At 44.1% G+C, this 19,191-nt stretch overlaps 1 protein-coding gene across 1 annotated transcript; it reads right to left on the bottom strand.

Moving 5' to 3' along the window:
* Positions 1 to 451: 451 nt before the first annotated feature.
* LOC123403229 (BAG family molecular chaperone regulator 1-like) lies at positions 452 to 3,453 on the bottom strand. The gene is made up of 2 exons (XM_045097179.1): positions 2,996 to 3,453; positions 452 to 997 (listed from the first exon to the last, which is right to left on the bottom strand). The coding sequence occupies exons 1-2, from the start codon at positions 3,240 to 3,242 to the stop codon at positions 762 to 764; spliced, it is 483 nt and encodes a 160-aa protein (XP_044953114.1). The 5' UTR covers positions 3,243 to 3,453; the 3' UTR covers positions 452 to 761.
* Between the last annotated feature and the right edge of the window lie 15,738 nt (positions 3,454 to 19,191).

The raw sequence follows: 19,191 nt of genomic DNA, 5'->3' as shown, positions 1-19,191 counted from the left end.
TGAAATTTGTCCGGTTTGATTAAATGCGGTTAGAAATTTATGCGGGTATGGTTGAATGGTCGATTCCCGTATCACTATCCGCGGACTTGTCGAAATGCGTCCGCGAACAAATACAATGTTCATTTGGGGGTCAATGTTGGAGATACCCTTAATACATGTTTGAAGGGAGTTTTTCTGCAAGCAAGCATCACACACATAGACTGATACTTCTTTCTGAAAAGAGATACACATTTACTCCCTCCATTCTGAATTATAAGATGTTCTCATTTTTCATTGAATCGGATGTATATAGATGCGTTTTACTGTGTTTATTCATTCAGTTCACTCAGTATATAGTTCATATAAAATATCCAAAACGAAATAAAGGTGATAGTTCATTTCGTTCATGAGAACACACTTTGTCCCACTTCCATCCATAACCCATGCAAAGAAATGGGACAAACAACATAAGTAGGGACAACATGAGCCCGACATGAGGCATAACATCACATCTTCGCAACCACCATGCAACTAACTAACATGATCACTTGATCAGGTTTCGCCAAAAAAACATGATCGGAAAGCTCTCTCACTCTTATCTCGAGGGACACTTATTTTGCCCTACCATAAAGTTGTGCTAACATTAACCAAAGCAAGGAGCTAAAAACACACCCCCCGCTTGGACAATTCCAGACATAAAACCTTCCGGAAATTAGTATTTTGCAACAACAAAAAACAATTTGTGCTCTGCTAGTTAGCGTGGCGATATGGCTGACCGCAGCCTACACTTTAATAAAAGGTTGGCGTGGGCTTTGCACGGCCTGTGCCGCAACTGCTCTCGCCGCCCTGAGTTTCATATCCTTGAGGGCAGGGTCCTCGAGAAGGAGGACCTTGTCCTTGTTACTCACCCCAACCATGTGGAGGTGGTCAGTGTCCTCCCTCTCCTTCCCCTTGAACAGTAGCCTCTGTTCCCTCGGCTCCAGCCCGGTCACCACGGACAACATCACCTTCAATTCCCCTGCAATTTGATAGACAGGTTTCTTGTTACATCATGAAAACCAAATTGTATCCTAGACAAGGCATATACACCGTTTGCTTGCTAGGAAAAAAAGCAGTAGGAAGGTTCGACCATGCATGTGTGCGTTTCTGACTGCTTCTTACTTTTTCGAATAGGATAATCTCTGACCTCTGCATCGAGTGATGCACACAATCGACGTGTTGTGAGCCTTTCATACGTGTTGTCAGCCACCAGCATATGCATACAAATACCTAGGTGAGCATGTGATGCCATACACTGAATTTAAGAACATACCCCTACTACTCTCTTCACCATGGTGAACTAAATGTGCATCCACTCGTTAGGTTTTTGGATTTTTTAAGCGAGTACAATAAATTTGAGTTAGCTATCTATAAGACATAAAATAATATATTTTTATTTAGTTGGAGAAAAGAGAAAAAAAGACAGAAAGTAAGCGGGCTCTTAGTTAAGAGTCAACTCTAGCACGTGCTCTTAGGCACTTTGTGAAAGTAAAAGATGGATCATATAATAAAATTATAGTATAGCTTTTTAATCAACTAATGTACATGTTGGCTATAAGATAGACTATAAATGACATGATAAAAGCTTATAGCCAGCAGCTGGCTATACTATTAACCATACTCTTAGTCTCTTCTGCAACATTGCGTACTTTCGTAAGGCTGTCCATAGTGGGGGTATCATAGCTAGTATCATAGTCTTGGGACTAGCAAACATGCTGATGTGGCAAGTAATTAAAGAAGAGAGAGAGTGTTAGAGTAACATACTCCCTTCGTCACGGTTTAGAAGGCACGCTTGAAAATCTCTGGGACCAAGGTAGTCACCGATTGGTTGTGAGATGTAACAGGTATAGATGCTAATGCACCTAATCAACTGAGAAAATACTAGTACTAATGCGTGAGCACCAAATTGGGAGGGCGCATGCATGACTAGTACTAGTACTAATTAATAAGAGTAATTGCTTTCGCGCCTTAAACCTTGTCTATTTTGAAAACGCACGCAAGTTTAACTGTGTCTTCTAAACCATGACGGAGGGAGTAGGTAAATACCGTATCATGTTAAATGTTATGCTACTATGTGTCATGCATGTCAATAAATGTGATCACCTACGATACTAGTTTATAATATTATGCACTATAAAAATAGTATCATATAATAATAACATATGTATGATATTACTATATATTACTCCCCATTATAAATAGCCTAAGAGTGGTGTACTGTACAGTAGTAGCCCTGACTTCTGAAGAAAACGGACTGGGCGGTGGGAGTTGTATGCAAGCGTCCTTTTATTATCTGCTAGAGCAAGACAACCTTGCATTCTGAGTTGTCAACTGTTGGTATTTTAAGAGTAGAATAAAAAAGGGGGAAAGGTAACGTCAACCTCACGCTATTCATGAGCATACGAAGAGCAGCAAATCTGGGAGTAAAATGATCATTTATTTGTCCGAATTACATCGATCTACAGAAGCATTTTGCAAGTGAAGATGTGAAGTAAAACTTGAGTGGTGCATGCTACTGCATTGACATTTACTTCACACCAAACTTTTCTTCAAATAAAGAGGGTCATTCCTGACCTCTGCATCAATCAATGCATTTAGTCATTTTATTAAAAAAATACTCAAAATTGTAATTTCTGAAACTGAAAGCAAACTAAGATAAAAAACCGCACACAGGTGATGTAGGACTGCATCGTCCAACACCAAACTGCAGCAGTGTTTATGGGTGATGGGTTCTTCTGAACTGCATCGTCTAACACCTACCAAACAAAAACACTCACTGATGCGGGACGTTGTTTGATTTGTTCTCTTCCACTTAAGTTCACACTACTCTCTAAAATACGGAGTAGAACAAAAACGAAAGGTATTTGAAATCAATCGGTAATAGGAACTACTCGAATAATCTTAAAACCCAAATAGAATACAGGAAAATTATAAACAAAAAAGAGTTCTCTCAAGAAAACATATTATTTATACTCACCAAAAGTGCGTGTGGCCCCAATGGAGACATCATGCCATGAGAATCCAGTGGACACCCTCACCAGTATCACCTCCTCCGCCCGCCCCGCGTCCCTCTTCTGCACCAGCATCCCTCCCGGTCTCACCTCCCACTCTATCTCCCCACCGCCGGTGACACCGCCGGCCACATTGCCATGGCCGCCGCCAGCACTCGCCATCGACCAGGAGCTCCTCTTGAACAGCCTCTTGGAGTACCTCAGCTTTATCATGGCTGCTCAGAATGTAGTTTTCTACTTGCCCAACGGCCTTAACTTCCTGTATAACGCAGCAATCGATTAAAACTGAGTGTAGCCGTGGTAGTAGTAGTCATGGTGCCAAGGCATGTGTGTGTGTGTGTGTATATAGGACGATGAGGAGGAGCCAGGCTTGCAAAAGGGCGAGGGCGAGGCTTTGGAAGCGTGCGTCTGTGCAAAGAGGCCGGCCAACGAGGAGGATGCAGGCAATCTTTGGGAAGTCCGGAGTGGGACCCGACGAACAAGCAAAGGAGGACCCATGTTACAGTTCTTGCGATGTGTTTTGCATGGAAAGAGCTGCACATGGGAGGGAGGGTTGGCGCCAAAAAATAATGAGCTTTTGATGATACGACCGGGCCAATGACATGATAATTGGGGTGGTCGGTTTAGCTTATTTAGCTAGGCGTAAGCCTTTGTTGATTACAGTATTGCCCATCATGCATGGCTGGCCACCACATGTTGGATACTCCTACTCCCTCCGTTCCTAAATATAAGACCTTCTAGAGATTACACTATAGACTTAATATGGAGCAAAATGAATGAATCTATACTTTAAAATATGTCTATATACATCCGTATATAGTTCATAGTGTAATCTCTAAAAGGTCTTATATTTAAGAACGGAGGGAGTAGTTTATTAAGGAGCCGTCCTCGCTTGGTTGCCGTTGTTTTGAACGCAAGGAAAGATGATGATGGTGATGGCAGTGCACAGTGTGCATGTTTTGAGTAGCCCCAAAGGTATCTGTGATCTTAGTTTTTAATTATTTATCTGTGTGATCTCAGTTTCTGGTGACGCTTTAGGTGTTGTTAAGGTGGTTTTACCTATAACAGATATTGGCTATAGTAACATCTTGTATTATGGGACAGAGGAAGTAGAACATTTCATAGGCCATAAGAGAAGAAGATGAACCCTTGCTCTATCCATTATATGCGAATACACCATCATATTTTTCAAAGTTGATGTAAGGTATTTCATAGGACGATAGAAAAAATGGATGAACCCTTGCTCTACGCATTACATGTGAGTACACCATCATATTTATCAAAGTTGATGTAAATTACTCCCTCCTTTCCTAAATATAAGTTTTTGTCGAGATTCCACTAGTGACTACATACTGAATAAAATGAGTGAATCTACATTTTAAAATATGTCTATATGCATCCATATGTAATCCATAGTGGAACCTTCAAAAAGACTTATATTTAGGAACGAAGGGAGTATATCTGAGTACACCATCATATTAACTGCCAACTTGGGTGATTCCCTTTTAAGTATCTTGGTCTGCATCGCTGCTTTCAAACTTTGCGCCAGAGATTTCGCTCTTGTAGTTGCCATGGTGGACAATTTAGTCATGCCCTGACGCGGCAGGCATAACTCTAATGCTAGCAAGGTGTGCCTCACCAATGTGTGAGTCACGTCTCTTTCATGTTTACTACGGCTTGTGTCGCCTTACTGAAGGGACACACACGGTTCTGACAAGCACACGGGTGCTTTTTACTAGAATTCTACGGACAATCGCCACAAGTACCGTTTAGTAAAGTGGCAACACATCTGTCACCCCAAACCTTTTAGTGGATTGGGCATTATGAATACTTCCATCATGAATAAGTGTATGATCATCAAATGGTCGTGGAAGATTTTTACGTCGGGTTCGGGCTCCTTGTGGCTCTCTCTGTTGAAGAGCAAGTACTTACCAAATTGTAGCCCTCTCTTCGCCTCGGCCTCGAGTGGCCCTCAGTTCTAGCGTAATCTTGTTAAGGTGTGTGATGATTCCAGGGCTGAAGTCAAGTTTGTGGTGGGGAATGGGTCGTCCATCCGATTCTTGCTTGACTCGTGGTGTGGCAATTCGACTTTAGTTGTTTCTTTTCCTACTTTATTTTCGTGTTGCTCGTCTACGGAGATCTTAATCTCTGAGCTCTCTCGCACGGATTTGGATCTAGGTTTCAGGAAAACCCTCTCTCCTAAAGAGTTGGGAGAATGGCAGCTTCTTCCTGCTCGTTTCCCTGATCTGTGGGAGAAGGATGACTCTGTGGTTTGGCCCCCACCTCTTCGGGCAGATTGTCGGTCAAGTCGCTCTATGGCCGTGTCATTTCTAGAGGTCGCACGTTTAAGTTCAAGGTTGTATGGCTTGCTAGGGTGCCTCCCAAGATCAAAATTTTATGTGGCAAGTCATCAGAGGTCGCTTGCCGGCTGCTGACCAGATACGGAAGCGGAATGGCCCTCGGTCCAATCGATGTGCCACGTGTTGGAAATATGCCCTAGAGGCAATAAAAATGGTTATTATTGTATTTCCTGTTTCAAGATAATCGTTTATTATCCATGCTAGAATTGTATTGAATGGAAACACAAATACATGTGTGGATACATAGACAAAACACTGTCCCTAGTAAGCCTCTAGTTGACTAGCTCGTTGATCAAAGATGGTTAAGGTTTCCTAGCCATAGGCAAGTGTTGTCACTTGATAACGGGATCACATCATTAGGAGAATGATGTGATGGACAAGATTCAAACTATGAACGTAGCATGTGGTCATGTTATTTTATTACTATTGTTTTCTACATGTCAAGTATACAATCCTATGACCATGACATCATGTAACTCACTCACACCGGAGGAATACCTTGTGTGTATCAAACTTCGCAACGTAAATGGGTGACTATAAAGGTGCTCTACAGGTATCTCCGAAGGTGTCCATTGAGTTAGCACGGATCAAGACTGGGATTTGTCACTATGTATGAGTGAGAGGTATCTCGGGGCCCACTCCTAATACAACATCACAAACAAGCCTTGCAAGCAATGTGACTAAAGAGTTAGCCACGGGATTTTGTATTACGGAACGAGTAAAGAGACTTGCCGGTAACGAGATTGAAATAGGTATAGAGATACCGACGAACGAATCTTGGGCAAGTAACATACCAAAGGACAAAGGGAATGTTATACGGGATTAACTAAATCCTTGACATAGAGGTTCAACCGATAAAGATCTTCATAGAATATGTAGGAGACAATATGGGCATCCGGGTCCCGTTATTGGTTATTGACCGAAGAATGTCTCACGTCATGTCTACATAGTTCTCGAACCCGCAGGGTCTGCACACTTAAGGTTCGGTGACGTTTCGGTATTAGTGATTTATGTATGTTGGTGACCGAAAGTTGTTCGGAGTCCCGAATGAGATCCAGGACGTCACAAGGAGCTCTGGAATGGTTCGGAGGTAAAGATTGATATATAGGAAAGTTGATTTTATATTAAAGATGCATGAGTTAAGTAAGGAAAACATTGAGCGTATGAATGCTAAATATAAACTTGTTGGAGATAAGGGTAGAAAACATGTTGTCTTTGCACGTGGAGACCTTGTTTCCTGATTTGCACAAGTCAAAGCTAATGCCAGGTGTTGATGGTCCTTTCAAGGTGTTAGAGAAAATAAATGATAACGCATATAGACTTGAGTTGCCTCAGATTTTGGGGTTAGTCCCACTTTTAACATTGCAAATTTGAAGCCATATTTGGGTGAGGAAGGTGAGCTTCCATCGAGGACGACTCAGTTCAAGAAGGGGAGGATGATGAGGACATCAATACCATTGTTACACCCACAACCCCACCTGCTATACATACTGGACCATTACTAGAGCTCGTGCACGCCAATTGAATTATGAGGTACTTTTGTTTCTTGGAAAGCCTTCTAATGTTCATGAACATATGATGTTGCCTAAGTTAGATACTTTTTTTGTACTTATGAATGAATGACCTAGCATGGACAAGAAGGATATCCGTTGGAGCGGGATCTAGCATGGAGAAGAAGGTGCACACGCGGGAAAGAACAATGAAGCTTCCACTGGTGATCTTTGCACTTTGAAGCCACCATAAGGAGAGCATGAAGGCTTGGACGAAATATTCAAGGCCCCATTTTATAAATTTTGTCCATAGGCTATTATAGGTGTTGCGCCACCTTATTTTTGGGTCAGGCCCATGTAATTTTGAAATATCATATTATAGGCTATTTTAGCGTCTATATGTGTGGGGAAATTGAGTTAGGGTCGGTTTTCGTACCCCTCCTCCAAGGGGTCACAAAATTCCTCCTCTATTCCCCCATATATACAACCCTTAGGGCGCCGTTTAGACGTGGATTTTGTTTAGATTACAAGTTCACCATAGCTGCAACTTTGCGTTCTTCGTTTGTGTTCCATGACCACATAAAGGCGTCACAGAACCCCACTTTCATCAATAAAGTTTTCCTCTTATATTCGCAATATCTAGATTGCAATCTTAGTTTCTTGCTTGTTCTTTGTTTGCGTGCAGGAACAAACCCTCGTGGTCAAGATGATCCTGCTCCAGCGTGGTCAATAACCTCTTGGAGTTGGTTTAGAGATTACTAAGGCGCGACGTCCTCACACAATCGTAGTCGGATCATCAAAGTCTACTCCACCAAAAACGATAACCACCATATCATCGAAAGACAGGTACAACTTCGCCTCTATCAGCGGCCATCCTCGACCCCTACTAGAGACACATGAAGGCTGAGTGCCACAAGGACAAGTCTGTCTGGCACAAGGCCTGGGTGAATAAACTGGATGAAGAACACATCAAGTACGCGGCCAAGGATGTGTACACAAGCAACGAGATGTACAAGAGGATCATTGACATGAGGAAGTGCCTCCTTCGTGCAGACGGCAAGGGATAGCCACAAGCAAAGCACTTGCAGCAACCGTCATCAAAAGAACAATATGATTTGGTGACCTTCTACATCTTGAAAATTTATAATAAGGAATGTACATGTCTTGTGTAATCACTTATGTAATTGGATGTTCAAGTTAGTTATGCAACAATGTTGGTGTTCTATAGACACAACATATAGATGTTGTGCAAACAGAGCAAATCAAATCTATTACAATTGTTTAGTAGCAACCGCCTGCCCACAACACACACATCTTGTTAGGATGAATCGTTTGGGTTATTATTGGTCTTCCCACACAATTCTAATGAATGAACTGTTTGTTAGGTATCACATACACCTTCTTATGCTAACTTGTTTGCGTTCTGCTGGATCAGTGCAAATGGTTTATCAGAGTGAACTGTATGCCGTATTTTGCACATAGATGTATTTTGTTCACTGTTTGTGTTATCTCTGCTAATTACAAAAATTTCGTAAGAACCAATTATATGCCACGTATCGGATGTTGGGTAACGTAGCATAAATTCAAAATTTTACTATACCATATTCAGATCTTCCTATGGAGAGACCAGCAACGAGAGAGGGGAGAGTGCATCTTCGTACCTTTGAATATCGCTAAGCGGAAGCGTTGCTAGAACGCGGTTGATGGAGTCGTACTCACGGCGATTCAGATCGCGGTGTGATTCCGATCTAGTTCTGAACCACAGCACCTCCGCGTTCAACACACGTGCAGCCCGGTGACGTCTCCCGCACCTTGATCCAGCAAGGAGGAGGGAGAGGTTGGGGAAGATCTACGGCAGCACGATGGCATGGTGTCGATGGAGAGACGAGGTCTCTCGGCAGGGCTTCGCCAAGCGTCGTGGGAGAGGAGGAAGAAGAGAGATAGGGCTGCGACGAGAGAGAGATGGAAATTGTATCTCCAATGGCCAAAACCCGTGATATATATAGGGGGAAGGGAGGGTGGCGCCCCCTTTAGGATTTCCCCCTTTAGGGGGGGCGGCATCCTTAGATGGGGGATGGGTGGCAGCCAGGGGGGAGGAGGGGGTGGCTCACCCCCTGGTGGGCCTTCCCACCGGCGCTAGGGTTCCCCCCTCCCCCCTCTTAGGCGCCATGGGCTGGGAGTGGGGGGCGCACCAGCCCACCCTGGGGCTGGTTCCCTCTCACACTTGGCCCATGTAGCCTCCTCGGACTGGTGGCCTCTCCCGGTGGGCCTCTGCAACCCTTCCGGTGGTCCCGGCACTTTGCCGGTGATGCCCGAAACATTTCTGGCGTCCAAACCCATCCATCCTATATATCAATCTTTACCTCCGGACCATTCCGGAGCTCCTCGTGACGTCTGGGATCTCATCCGAGACTCCGAACAACCTTCGGTAACCTTGTATAACAATTCCCTATAACCCTAGCATCATCGAACCTTAAGTGTGTAGACCCTACGGGTTCGGGAGGCATGCAGACATGACCGAGACACCTCTCCGGCCAATAACCATCAGCGGGGTCTAGATACCCATGGTGGCTCCCACATGTTCCACGATGATCTCATCGGATGAACCACGATGTCAAGGATTCAATCAATCCCGTATACAATTCCCTTTGTCTGTCGGTATAGAACTTGCCCGAGATTCGATCGTCGGTGTACCTATACCTTGTTCAATCTCGTTGCCGGTAAGTCTCTTCAATCGTTCCCTAGCACGTCATCATGTGACTAACTTCTTAGTCACATTGAGCTCATGATGATGTTCTACCGAGTGGGCCCAGAGATACCTCTCCGTCACACGGAGTGACAAATCCCGATCTCGATTCGTACCAACCCAACAGACACTTCCGGAGATACCCGTAGTGCACCTTTATAGTCACCTAGTTACGTTGTGACGTTTGATACACCCAAAGTACTCCTACGATATCCGGGAGTTGCACAATCTCACGGTCGAAGGAAAAGACACTTGACATTAGAAAAGCTTTAGCATTCGAACAACACGATCTAGTGCTATGCTTAGGATTGGGTCTTGTCCATCACATCATTCCCCTAATGATGTGATCCCGTTATCAATGACATCCAATGTCCATGATCAGGAAACCATGATCATCTATTGATCAACGGGCTAGCCAACTAGAGGCTTGCTAGGGACACATTGTGATCTATTTATTCACACATGTATTACTGTTCCTGTCACACCCCAATTTTTGGCCTTCCTGATTAATCAACTTATTTCAAAATTTAGGACCAATTAAAATTTTTGTGAACGCTTGTGATGCTTGGAGTGACTATTGTTTGCCTTGCTTGTTTGCATGATTGTGTTTGACACCTATTAGATCCTGTCACTCTCTTAATCATCTTCACATTCCATGATCTCCTGCCTAAAGATCATACCATGTGTTTAGGACAATTATCTATTTTTACCAAATATTATTTTCACCAAAAAGCTTTTCTTTGAATTAAACTTTCAAACCCCTCAGATAAGGTTTGTACTACAAGCCCTCAAATTAGGGGATTTCTTTTGAATCAATTATTTTCTTTAGAACCCATTATCAAAGTGTTTTCCAAAAACCACCATATTATTATTTTAAAAGTTATTTTATTATTTTATTTAAAAGCCTTTCTATGAGACCAGAAATAGTCTCCTATGAAGGAAATTTATTTTTATTGTATTCAAAATATTTAAGAAAATTTAGGGAAACTGAGTGGATATATTTATTCCATATTTATGAGTTTCAACACATGGACATGTTCAAAATATTGGGCAAACCCCCCCAAAACCATTCCTGCCTATTTCAAGCTTTTGGAATATTTCTATAAGAAATATTCTCAATAAATTCCAGTAAAATTCTAGCATGTCATCTATGATATTATTAATGAACTTGCCAAGTTTCATTTCAATCCAAGTTGATTTGACTCCCCTAATCACTCTAAAACCCGATCTGTCCAGAATCAAATTTGAGCAACTCTACATTGTGAAGTGTTTCCAATTGTGCTCCAGTTTGGTGGGCAAGTTCCAGTACTCCAATGAGGCATCCACACCAAGTGGTACATCAAGGAGAATAGAGGAACCTGTCCTAAGACCTTCAAAACCCTCTCTGTTGATCTTTGACTTTGACAAACTTTACATTATAAAGTTTGTCCAATTGACCTCAAACTTTTTGAGCAATCCTTAATGCTCAAATAATGCCCCTACACAAAATATTGGATTTGTGGGAATTCATTTGAATAGGGTTCTAAGCAAAAACCCATTTCTGCCCATTTCTAGGGTTTTTCAAGTCTACATTGGAAAACTCCTCCAGCAAATCCCAAATTTGGTGTGCAAGCCTATTTGTATCTATTGTTTGACCCTGTTAAGTTTCATAGCCATTGGAATTCATCTGGTAGCCCAACCACAGATCAAACACCTTGTGTGCACTCACTAATTTGGTTTCTTTTGCCACTTCCACTTTATTATTTGAGCTCAACTTTCTACCACAGCCTCACATAGTCACATTTTACCTCGAGTAACTTTCCCATGGCCACTGGTCAATTATTGGGGAAGGACCCTTTGTAAGTTTCTCTCATTTTCACCCTTGGCAGCACTGTTTTGCCCTTCTTCCCATTCTTATGCTTAAGCTATCACCCCCAACTCTTTCCAGAGCATTTAATACATGCCAAGGCTTCATTTAGAACCAAGACATGGCATGCTCATGTGGAGAAAATGAGCAGCACTTCTTCAAATAGATTTATGGCTGAATCATGGCTTTGAACAGCAAGTAGTAGCTATCCTCCTTTGTTTGATCTGAAACTTTGCAGTCTGGCAGTCCTTCCATGCCTAACACTGCCGGACATAATTTCTCTCCAAGGATCCCCACCTAAGACCCAGTTTTGTCAGTTCTAAGTTTGCTGTTAGAAACTTGGCAGCAGTCAAAACTTGTTCAAATCAACTCCGCAAGCCACCAAATTCCAGAGTCCCTTTCCAGATAGCATGCCCCACCTCCCAGACATGATTGACTGGTCTTTGCAAACCTGTGGGCGTGGGTGGCCGTGGTGACCACCACCCTGGCGTGCAAACCGGGTGCTCTGCACCTAGTTTCTCCCCTCCCGACCGTTTCTTGGCGAAGCAGGTTGTCCCAGAGTATCCCGCAGCATCGTGTTGACCGTTCCAAGCGCTCCCAATCACCAGCTAGCCTCCAAAGCCCTCATGTGGTGCGTGGCATCCATGCACCAGAGAGCTCCAACGGCTCCTGGGGCTCTCTCTTCTCCCCCCTCCACTTGAAGCTCTCCCCGAGCCTCTTCTGCACTGGCATCTCTCCCCCCTCTTCATTGGGCTCCTCCTGAGCTCCCCCTTGAGCCCCTTCTCCTCCCAAGCTTCCTCCTCTCCTCCCATGGCCGCCATGGCAAGCTTCGGCCATGACTGCGCCTGGGCTCTCTAGCCCCCTCACTCCTCCCCTAGATCGTCCAGGAGGACCCCGAGGCCACCACGGAGCCGCCCCACTCCTCCTTTACCCCTCTCAGACGTCAGGACGCCCTCCCCACGACTGCCACCGTCGGCCTCCGCCATGGCAGGGAACTCCCTCGCCCCCTGAGCCCTCCGGAGGACCACCTCGTCGTCGGGCCTCCTCCCCAACTCCTCTTCCTCCCTTCCTTTGCCTCCTGCCCTTCCCCTTTGCTCCTGGTGCCGAAACCAGGGGGTAGACGGCATCCCCATAGCCTCATCGTCGGCGCTCATGCAGCCCCCCTGTAGGTGCTGAGCAGGGGAACGGGGGCGGATAACTCCCCCGAGCATGCCGGTGGCCGGGGCACCGCCGGGGGGTGGCCAGAGCCACCTGGGGGAAGCTCCTCCCATGGCAGATCTACCCTTCCCTGCCTCCCGTGCGTGCGGGCAGGAGGAAGGAGAAGACCTGGCACGCGGGGTCCCCTCGTCAGTGAGCCAAGGCTGGGCCCAGCTGTCTTAAGTGGAGGCGGGTTCCTCTAGAGTCGTCTTCCTCGCGTCGAAGGCGTAAACGCTGCAATACGCCTCCCGCGTGGCGCCTCGCTGGTGGCCCGAGCCACTGGGCCGGCCTAGAGGCCTACCAAGCGCCCTATGCGCAGGATAGCCCCTAAAGCTAAGCTTTTCCCCTTTTTCATTTATCTGGAATCTTCTAAAATCTTCCATAAATTCATACTAACTCCAAATTGCATGATTCAAATTTCTGCAGGTTTCTAAATTCAAGCTCTATCCACCTATGTGCCTTGCACATTTTTCCAGAAAGATTTCTGTAGCATTGTCACCCAAATCCAAATCTGGATATAAAAAATATCCCACCTTTCAAAAATCCCATAGGCTTCATTTCAACTCCAAATGGAGTGATTCAAACTCCCAGAGCCTTCTAAAATCATTCTCCATTTTTAGAACCCTGGTCAACATTTTTGTGTGACTTACTTCTGTTGCAATAAATAAATAGCTCATATTGCTATTTATTCCTCATTGTAAAATCTCTAGAATATTCATACCATCTCCAAATCCAGTGAAACCACTTACTAAAAATTTCTAAAATCATTCTCTGTTAAACGGGTGCCTCCACTCATTTTTAACAGAATGATTTCTGTTGTCTTCTTCAATGATTACCTATTGCTCTTTCCATCCATTCAAAAATCCTTGATGACCCACATATCCTATATCAAGCTTTAGGTATTTTTCTTATGACCAGAGAGGTCCAAGAAAAATAAAACTTCTATTTATAGAACACTTTTATTTCTACTTGATGTGTGGCTTACTATAGTTGTTTCCGACGATAGTTGACGGTAGACGGAGTATTCGGAGTTGGAGCGGAAGACCTCGAAGACCCCGAGAACTTACCTGAGCAAGGCAAGCAGCCCTTTGACCATGACTTGAGCACAAACATTGTTGCATGCTAGTATAGTTGGTATTTTTCCGTTGCATGTGATCACGATGCCGGTTCATCATTGTGGTGATGGCACCGGAGGCTTCTTCAAAGCCCTTGCATGTTGATGATGTTATTCATGTGGCTCCTCGTAGCACAAACATGATGAGCTCGACCCTACCACTTATGAGGATCATGCTACTGTCATGTTGACAAGTAGAGTAAGATCATTGCATTGAGCTTGACCCTACCCCTTGAGGGTCATGTTATACCATGTTGACAAGTAAAGATAGAGCATATTATCACCAGCATGATGATGAGTTAAATAAAGAGTTTATGAAAACCCCGTCGGGTGCCACTAATGCCCGAGGGTGATGATGAGTTGGTGATCACTTTTGGTGAAGTGATGCACCGGTGTTTTGGTGTGAGTATGGTTTCGGAAATGGGATTAGATTTATGATGTGTCGACCGTCCCAACCTTACCAGTATGACCACGATACCCCTTTATGGGACGGGGCTTTGTTGATTACTCTGGTCGGTACTAGCAAAGAGCCACATTACTAGTGGCGGGAGTGATCGGTGTCACTCTCGTGATGGGGTCGTGCCAGGTAGGACGACTATGCAATTATTATGAGTTCCAGGCACACCGTTGGTCCCTGCATGGTTGATACAGTCCAGAGTCGGTGCTCGTAAGACGTACAACATGTGGGCTGGGTACCAATCGAGTGGACCTCTTTGTCTAGTATCGTCAGGGGAAAGATGATGATCGGGTACTTACCTCGGGTATATGTGATATACCGCAAGTCGTGGATGACACGGAAGTTTCCCGTTTCTCGTGGGTCCAGCGTACTACCTCTGCAGAGTGTAAACTATTCGAATAGCCGTGTCCACGGTCAAGGACAGTTGGGTGGTGCTGCTTAAAGTACGCCCAGCGTTTCCGCATAAACCAAGTGTGTGTGTGTGTGGTGTTAAAAAGGTGTTATGATAATCATAATAATATGACCAAGTTCGGTGACTTGGCATATAGGGTAAACCCGGATGGTTTAGCCCTCATTAATACATTGAGGTTATGACAAGTCCGATGACTTGGCATATAGGGTAAACCCGGATGGTTTAGCCCTCATTAATACATTGAGGTTATGACAAGTCCGATGACTTGGCATATAGGGTGAACCCGGTGTGTTCCACCCTTAGCAGATAGGTTGATATATGTAACCTGTTCTTCAAGAGTAATTCTTTAACTTGTCGCATTTACCTGATCATTTCACCTAGATGAGTTACACTAAAGATGCATGATACTGTTATTCTTCACTTTCAATGTTCATATCATGGGCTGTTTGCGAGTACATTCAAAGTACTCATTGGCTTGCCACTGGTTATTTCATTGACCAGGTGTGAAAGATAGGATATGGTGAAGATTAGCTCGGTGACGTTCTTGCGATCTAGGACGCTTCCCAGTCAGAATGCATGTAGGTTAAGGCTGATGGCATGGGTTCACGCTTTCAACAAATAATTCCACTATTGGTCTAGTTTGGTGCTTTGGCCTTTAAGGCCCTATGTATGTAAGACTCGACCGAAGTGGTCATTTATTGTATCAAATGGTATGTATGGATGTAAGACTCTATTATTCAGTATCTGTGTTCAGTGAGCATTGATCCTTGGGATCACTGGGCACGGCGATCTCGACTCACCAGTCGGGGTCCCCACAGTTCCCTGTTAATACAACTATAGCATGAACAATAGACGATTATCATGAACAAGGAAATATGATAATAATCATTTTATTATTGCCTCTAGGGCATATTTCCAATAGTCTCCCACTTTCACTAGAGTCAATAATCTAGTTACACTGTGATGAATCGAACACCCATAACATTGTGGTTTTGATCATGTTTTGCTCGAGGAAGAGGTTTAGTCAACGGGTCTGCAATATTCAGATCCGTGTGTACTCTACAAATATATATGACTCCTCTCTGGACTTGGTCCTGGATGGAGTTGTAGCGGCGTTGGATGTGCTTGGTCTTCCGGTGAAATCTGGGCTCCTTGGCTATGGCAATGGCTCCAGTGTTATCACGGAAGAGTGTCATCGGACCTAACGCGCTTGGAACCACTCCAAGGTCGGTGATGAACTCCTTCATCCAGATCCCTTCATGAGCCACTTCCGAAGCATCTATGTACTCTGCTTCACATGTAGATGATGCCATGAGGTCTTGCTTGCTGCTGCACCAGCTCACTGCCTCGCCATTCAAAACATACACGTATCCAGTTTGTGACTTAGAGTCATCCGGACGTGTGTCAAAGCTAGCATGGGCGTAACCTTTTAGGACGAGCTCTTCGTCACCTCCATAAACGAGAAACATCTCCTTAGCCCTTTTCAGGTACTTGAGGATATTCTTGACCGATGTCTAGTGTTCCATACCGGCATCACTTTGGTACCTCCCTACCAAACTTATGGCAAGGTTTATATCAGGTCTGGTACACAGCATGGCATACATTAGAGAGCCCATGGCTGAAGCGTAGGGGACAGTACTCATCTTCTCTCTATATGTTGTTGTGGTCGGTGACCGACTCTTACTCAATCTCATACCTTGCAAAACTGGCAAGAACCCCTTCTTTGAGTTCTCCATATTGAACTTCTTCAATATTTTATCAAGGTATGTACTTTGCGAAAGACCTATGAGGCGTCTCGATCTATCTCTATAGATCTTGATGCCTAATATGTATGCAGCTTCTCCAAGGTCCTTCATTGAAAAACTCTTGTTCAAGTAGGCCTTTATGCTCTCTAATAACTCTATATTATTCCCCATCAATAATATGCCATCCACATATAGTATGAGGAAAGCTACAGAGCTCCCACTCACTTTCTTGTACAGACAGGCTTCTCCATAAACATGTATGAACCCAAACGCTTTAATCACCTCATTAAAGCGAATGTTCCAACTCCGAGATGCTTGCACCAGCCCATAGATGGAGCGCTGGAGCTTGCATACCTTGTTAGCACACTTAGGATCGACAAAACCTACTGGTTGCATCATATACAACTCTTCCTTAAGATACCCGTTAAGGAATGCTGTTTTGACGTCCATTTTCCAAATTTCATAATCATGAAAAGCGACAATTGCTAACATGATTCGGACTGACTTTAGCTTCGCTACGGGAGAGAAAGTCTCCTCATAGTCAACTCCTTGAATTTCTCGAAAACCCTTTGCGACAAGTCGAGCTTTATAAATGGTCACATTACCGTTTGCGTCAGTATTCTTCTTGAAGATCCATTTATTTTCTATGGCTCGCCGATCATCGGGCAAGTCCACCAAAGTCCATACTTTGTTCTCATACATGGATCCTATCTCGGATTTCATAGCCTCAAGCCATTTGTTGGAATCCAGGCCCGCCATTGCTTCTTCATAGTTCGAAGGTTCACCGTTGTCTAACAACATGATTTCCATCACAGGGTTGCCGTACCACTCTAGTGCGGAGCATGCCCTTGTGGACTTTCGTGGTTCAGTAGCAACTTAATCCTAAGCTTCATGATCATCATCATTAACTTCCTCTCCAGTTAGCGTAGGTGTCACAAGAACAATTTCCCGCACTGCGCTACTCTCCGGTTCGAGAGGGGCGTAATTACCTCATCAAGTTCTACTTTCCTCCCACTTACTTCTTTTGAGAGAAACTCTTTCTCTAGAAAGGATCCGTTCTTGGCAACAAAGGTTTTACCTTCGAATCTAAGGTAGAAGGTATACCCAATAGTTTCCTTAGGGCATCCTATGAATACGCATTTCTCCGCTTTGGGTTCGAGCTTTTCTGGTTGAAGTTTCTTCACATAAGCATCGCAGCCCCTAACTTTTAGAAATGAGAGCTTAGGTTTGTTGCCAATCCATAGTTCATACGGTGTCATCTCAACGGATTTAGACGGTGCCCTATTTAAAGTGAATGCTGTAGTTTCCAATGCGTATCCCCAAAATGATAGCGGTAAGTCGGTAAGAGACACCATAGATCGTACGATATCTAATAAAGTGCGATTACGACGTTCAGACACTCCGTTACGTTGTGGTGTGCCAGGGGGCGTCAGTTGTGAAACAATTCCACACTTCCTTAGGTGTGTGCCAAACTCGTGACTCAAATATTCTCCTCCACGATCAGATCGTAGACACTTTATTTTTCTGTCACGTTGATTCTCAACCTCACTCTGAAATTCCTTGAACTTTTCAAACGTTTCAAATTTGTGCTTCATCAAGTAGATATACCCATACCTACTCAAATCATCGGTGATAGTGAGAACATAACGATAGCCACCGCGAGCTTCAACGTTCATTGGACCACACACATCAGTATGTATTATTTCCAATTAGTCGGTTGCTCTCTCCATTATTGTCGAGAATGGAGTCTTAGTCATCTTGCCCATGAGGCACGGCTCACATGTGTCAAATGATTCAAAGTGAAGAGACTCTAACAGTCCATCAGTATGGAGTTTCTTCATGCGCTTAACACCGATATGACCAAGGCGGCAGTGCCACAAGTATGTGGGACCATCATTATCAAGTTTGCATCTTTTGGTATTCACACTATGAATATGTGTAACATCACGATCGAGATTCATCAAGAATAAACCATTCACCAGCGGAGCATGACCATAAAACATATCACTCATATAAATAGAACAAACCATTATTCTTTGACTTAAATGAGTAGTCGTATCACATTAAGCAAGACCCTGATATAATGTTCATGCTTAAAGCTAGAACTAAATAACAATTATTAAGGTTTAAAACTAATCCCGAAGGTAGATGTAGAGGCAGCATGCCGACGGTGATCACATCGATCTTGGAGCCATTCCCGACGCGCATCGTCACCTCGTCCTTGGCCAGCCTCCGTTTATTCCGCAGTTCCTCTTTGAGTTGCAAATGTGAGCAACAACACCGGCATCAAATACCCAGGAGCTACTACGAGCGCTGGTAAGGTACACATCAATAACATGTATATCATATATACCTTTAATGTTGTCGGCCTTCTTATCCCCTAAGTACTTGGGGCAGTTCCGCTTCAAGTGACCTTTTCCCTTGCAATAGAAGCACTCGGTCTCAGGCTTGGGTCCATTCTTTTTCTTCTTCCCGGCATCTGGCTTACCGGGCATGGCAATGGCTTTGCCATCTTTCTTGAAGTTATTCTTACCCTTGCCCTTCTTGAAACGGGTGGTCTTATTGACCATCAACACTTGATGCTCTTTCTTGACTTCTACTTCTGCAGATTTCAGCATCGAGTACAACTTGGGAATGGTCTTCTTCATCCCTTGCATGTTGTAGTTCAGCACAAAACCCTTGTAGCTTGGTGGGAGAGACTGGAGGATTCTGTCAATTATAGCGTCATCCGGAAGTTCGACTCCAAGCTGAGTCAGACGACCGTGCAACCCAGACATTCTGAGAATATGCTCACT

This window comes from Hordeum vulgare, chromosome 6H (genome assembly GCF_904849725.1).
Source record: "Hordeum vulgare subsp. vulgare chromosome 6H, MorexV3_pseudomolecules_assembly, whole genome shotgun sequence".
Taxonomy (NCBI): domain Eukaryota; kingdom Viridiplantae; phylum Streptophyta; class Magnoliopsida; order Poales; family Poaceae; genus Hordeum; species Hordeum vulgare.
This window is presented reverse-complemented; position numbering and strand designations above follow the sequence as displayed.

What these genes read in the sequence shown, in the direction of transcription:
- LOC123403229 (XM_045097179.1), bottom strand. Translation starts at nt 3,242, where the DNA reads ATGATAAAGCTGAGGTACTCCAAGAGGCTGTTCAAGAGGAGCTCCTGG. An exon ending in TGGGGCCACACGCACTTTTG is followed by an intron (nt 998 to 2,995) that starts GTGAGTATAAAT and finishes ATCAAATTGCAG; the next exon opens with GGGAATTGAAGGTGATGTTG.